The sequence below is a fragment of the Polistes fuscatus genome, unplaced genomic scaffold, assembly GCF_010416935.1.
Source record: "Polistes fuscatus isolate 324 unplaced genomic scaffold, CU_Pfus_HIC Scaffold56, whole genome shotgun sequence".
NCBI classification, from domain to species: domain Eukaryota; kingdom Metazoa; phylum Arthropoda; class Insecta; order Hymenoptera; family Vespidae; genus Polistes; species Polistes fuscatus.
Window position 1 is genome coordinate 176,332 of NW_025113136.1, and position 4,473 is coordinate 180,804.

At 38.7% G+C, this 4,473-nt stretch overlaps 1 protein-coding gene across 1 annotated transcript; it reads right to left on the reverse strand.

The window, feature by feature from the left end:
- Window positions 1-2,697: 2,697 nt before the first annotated feature.
- LOC122522758 (histone-lysine N-methyltransferase SETMAR-like) lies at window positions 2,698-3,986 on the reverse strand. Its single transcript, XM_043644032.1, has 3 exons — window positions 3,641-3,986; window positions 3,195-3,527; window positions 2,698-2,729 (listed from the first exon to the last, which is right to left on the reverse strand). Exons 1-3 carry the CDS (start codon window positions 3,984-3,986, stop codon window positions 2,698-2,700), a joined length of 711 nt encoding a protein of 236 aa, XP_043499967.1.
- Window positions 3,987-4,473: the final 487 nt, after the last annotated feature.

The window sequence follows — 4,473 nt, forward strand, 5'->3', positions numbered from 1 at the left end:
CTTACATGAATCCAAGAAAGGCACCAGGCCTTGATGTAATCAATGGGAAGATGATTAAAAATTTGCCGAAGAAAGGAATCGCATCAATAGTTTTCCTATTTAATGCTATTATACGTTTAGGATACAATCCTTCCACTTGGAAAATAGCTGTGGTAACGCTCATTCATAAACAAGGAGAAGCTACAAGTAAAGTTACGTCATACCAACCAATTAGTCTTTTATCCGATCTGTCTAAGTTATTTGAAAAAATGCTAATTATTCGCCTCCACGCTGAGCTGGACTCTAAATTACTTCCTGATCATTAGCTCGGATTTCAGATGCAACAACTGAGCAGATTCAACGCATAACTAGAAAGATATCACAAGATCTAGAGCGGAAAAAATACTGTTCAGCGGTATTCCTTGACATTAGGCAAGCGTTTGACAAAGTGTAGCACACGGGACTGCTTTACAAACTCAAAAAAATACAGTCATATCCTTTTTATCTGATTCTCAAGTCCTATCTCACAAACAAGAAATTTATAGTAAAATGACAAAACCAACTCACCACAGCCTATCCTATCTTATCCGGTGTTTCACAAGGTAGTGTACTCGGGCCTTTTCTGTACGCTATCTACACAGCAGATTTACCAACCTCTGACGAGATAACTACAGCTACATTTGCGGACGATACAGCTCTGTTAGCATCTGACAGCAATCCTCAAAATGCGACTGATACCTTACAACCTCACACACATATTCTAGAAAGATGGTTCCAAAAGTGGCACATCAATATAAACGAAAGTAAATCGGCGCATGTAACATTTACACTGCGTAAGCGCACATGTCCTCCAGTGGCCATTAATGGGGAAGAAATACCAATGAAAGATTCGACTAAATACTTGGGAATGATACTGGATAAAAGATTGACGTTGAAACAACATATCCAATCAAAAACAATCTTCTTGAAGGAAAAAGTAAGAGATATGTATTTGCTAATTGATAGACAATCTAAGTTAAGTCTCGAGAGCAAGCTTGCTATCTATAAAGTAATCCTAAAACCGGTATGGACCTATTGAATCTAACTTTGGGGTACTGCTGGTAACTCAAATATAAAAATCTTACAGAGATTTCTATAAAAAATCCTGCGTTGCATCTGCAATGCCCCTTGGTACATAAGCAATGAAAGAATCCATAAAGATATAAGAATGCCTACAGTAAAAGAAGAAATTGCAAACTTCATCGAACGCTACAACATTCGTATATCTAAACACCCGAATCCACTAGCAAATAATTTGCTTGAAATCTCGAATCTAACTCTTAGGTTGAAAAGATTTTACCCTTTGGATCTTGCAATTAGATTCTCTTAACATCTAACGACGTTAATTAGTCAAAGTTTCATATATTTACGGTCATCATTGTAATGTTTTCTATACTTACTGTTCGGCGATATTTACGTTGTTGGAATATTTTATATTGCGCGCGGAATAGGATAGGCGGCGTATGCGTTAATTTGGTTGCGAGGGCGCCCAAGGGCTGTCGAAATGCGTGAGAGCGCGCCTTACCATGCCAGAGGCATGGGAGAGCGCCTTGAGTTTTGTGGGGGGGGATAATATGCGTGGGGCCGTGTGCACGCACTTGATTCTCATTCTGGTGTTCACTCTGGTTTGAGTTAACAACAGTGTGTTTTCTCATCTTGAGCTTCTCGTTATCTTGGCCTTTGTTCTAGGCAACGTGGCTAGAGCGTCTGAGAGTGAGTGAGGAGTGTGTGGAGTTGTCTGGTGTTTTGTTCCCAACCGGCTCCCCACGTGGGCTTCTAGCCGGACAGTTGTAGCGAGTTACCTGCAACCTGTCGCCAGGCTCCCCACGTGGGCTTCTAGTCGGACGGTTGTAGCGAATTATCTGCAACCGGTCGCCAGGCTACCAACGCGGGCTTGCAGCGGACAGTTGTAGCGAATTATCTGCAACCTGTCGCCAGGCTACCAACACGGGCTTGCAGCGGACAGTTGTAGCGAATTATCTGCAACCGGTCGCTAGACTACCAACGCGGGATAAGGTTCTGGCCAGACAGGCCATCGCTAGGTGCGATAAGAAACAGCGTGCGTTCGGTTGTCGCCTGTCGTCGGAAGCGAACGGTAAGAGAGCTCTCTGGCGTGCGACCAAAAGGTACCTCGCGTCGTTTATTCTAATAATATATTTTCTTTTCAGCGTTTTGTTTGTCATTGTATGTTACACCATTTTATTGAATAAATTGTTCTCTTGCCCGGGCTTTTCTCTCAATTCCGTGAGAGTTTTTATGCCGAGGCAAGTAGCTTTGTGCCGCGTAAAAGTGTTTTGTTCATTTATCTATCCTGTCCTATCTCACTCATTTCAGCGTTAAACTGTTTAGTATAACTCATTGGGAGATATTCGACCATTTTCTGGTAACCTATATAAATGCTAGAAACACTTACAGTTCATGTCAATGTATTACGTCATCTGATATTACTCCTAATTCTCGCTGAGAATTGATTGTAAATTCATAAAATTATAATAAAAAAAAAATAAAAAAAATTGTAGTAACGTATCGGATTGTAGAAAATGTTCTTTCATTATTTATTGAAATATTTAAATCTTCAAGTAAAAAGTTTATGAGTACATCAGAGTTCTTAGAGTTGAAATTAAAATTAAAATCTGTACATAAAATTATCGGTAGCCTAACCTCGCCTTTACCTGTTTATTACGTTCCATATGCTGTGTATGGAATAGCGCCTGTTTAAAGAAATGAACAATATTTTCAGTTTTTGAAGTTATACAGTTTACAATGTAAAGATTTGTTTCAATTATTGTCTACTTCGTAGAGATCCTATGTTAATTATTATGCGAATAGAATATAATCACAATTACAAGAAATAAACAATAATAGGGGGACCGGAAAGTAATGTCGTTTTCTTACGCTAAATACAAACACATACATTTTTAACGAGTCTTTATTTTTAATCAATGATGTATTCCCCATCATTGTCAATAACCTTTTGCTATCTAGTGAGTAAATTTTCAATCCCTGATCGATAAAAATTAATTGGTTTTTCGGCAAAATATCTAGAGATGGCATTTTGGATATCATCCAAATTTGCAAATGTTTTGCCACTTAAAAAGTGTTGCAGCGCTCGGAATAAGTGGAAATCCGATGGTGCAACATCGGGCGAATATGGTGGATGAGGCAGCACCTCCCACCACAATTCATTAATTTTTCTAGAGTTCGCCTTGCGCAGTGCGGTCTTGCATTGTCATGTTGGAGAATGACGCCTTTTCGGTTGACAATCGCTGACCACTTTTCAATTAAAGATTGATTGACTCGCTGCAATTGTTCGCTGTAGAGGTCTGCAGTAACAGTTTGTCCAGGTTTCAGTAATTCAAAATGAACAATGCCGCGAATACTCCACCAAACACACAAAAGCGCTTTTTTGGGGTGTAAACCTGGCTTAGCAGTACTCCGAGGGATTTCATTTGGAGAGAGCCACTGCCTTTTGCGTTTTGGGTTATCATACAGGACCCATTTCTCATCTCCTGTGATCAAGCGATCAAAAACGCTTCTGTGTTGTGTCGTTGAAGCAATAAGTTGCATGTGATTGATCGGTTAGCCTTATTCTGTTCGGACAGATTATGCGGGACCCAAACACCTGCTCTGCTTACTTTCCCAATCTGCTTCAAATGTTCTTGGATGGTCGACCAAGGTTGGTTGAGACTGTTTGACAATTCCTCGATCGTCTGACACGGATTTGCTTCCACTTCCGCCCTTAACACGTCGTTGTCTAACGCTGATGGTCTTCCTGATCGATACGAGTCGGAAAGATCAAAATTACCCGATTTGAACTTGAAAAACCACCTTTGGCATTTACGAATGTCCAGTGCATTTGGATAAACATCGCAAATGTTTTTGGTAGCAACTGTTGCGTTATTTCCCTTGCGAAACTCAAAGAGCATGCAATGCCGGATGTGTACCTCTTCTGGTATTTGGCTGGCCATTTTACCCAAAATTACAAAAAAAATTGTAATTCAATTGTCTATAAGTAAAGAAATCACTATAACCTCGCAATGTCTTTGGTACGCCTCTGAACCAAACAATGAGCTGACAAATGAACATCAAGTATTGGCATGCGCAGAAACGACATTACTTTCCGGTCCCCCTAATACATGAATCAGTTAAAAAGTAAAAATAATAAACTTGCTTTTGTAAGAAACATATTTTATAATTGTTTAAAAAAATATTTATTTAAAGCATTCTAAAACTTATTTTCTCCGCATAGATGATCCATCATTTTAAAGGAAGAGAGAACGTATTATTTTCAACAACGATAAGAAGAAACCGATGATACTGAAATTATAATAGATTTTTAAAGACTCTGTCTCTTTTTATTAAAATTTGGAAGAAACATTATGCAATAATATTCTATCAAAAAAATTGAAAAATTATTGCTTTTTAGTTACTTATAAATTATTTTCTATAATAATT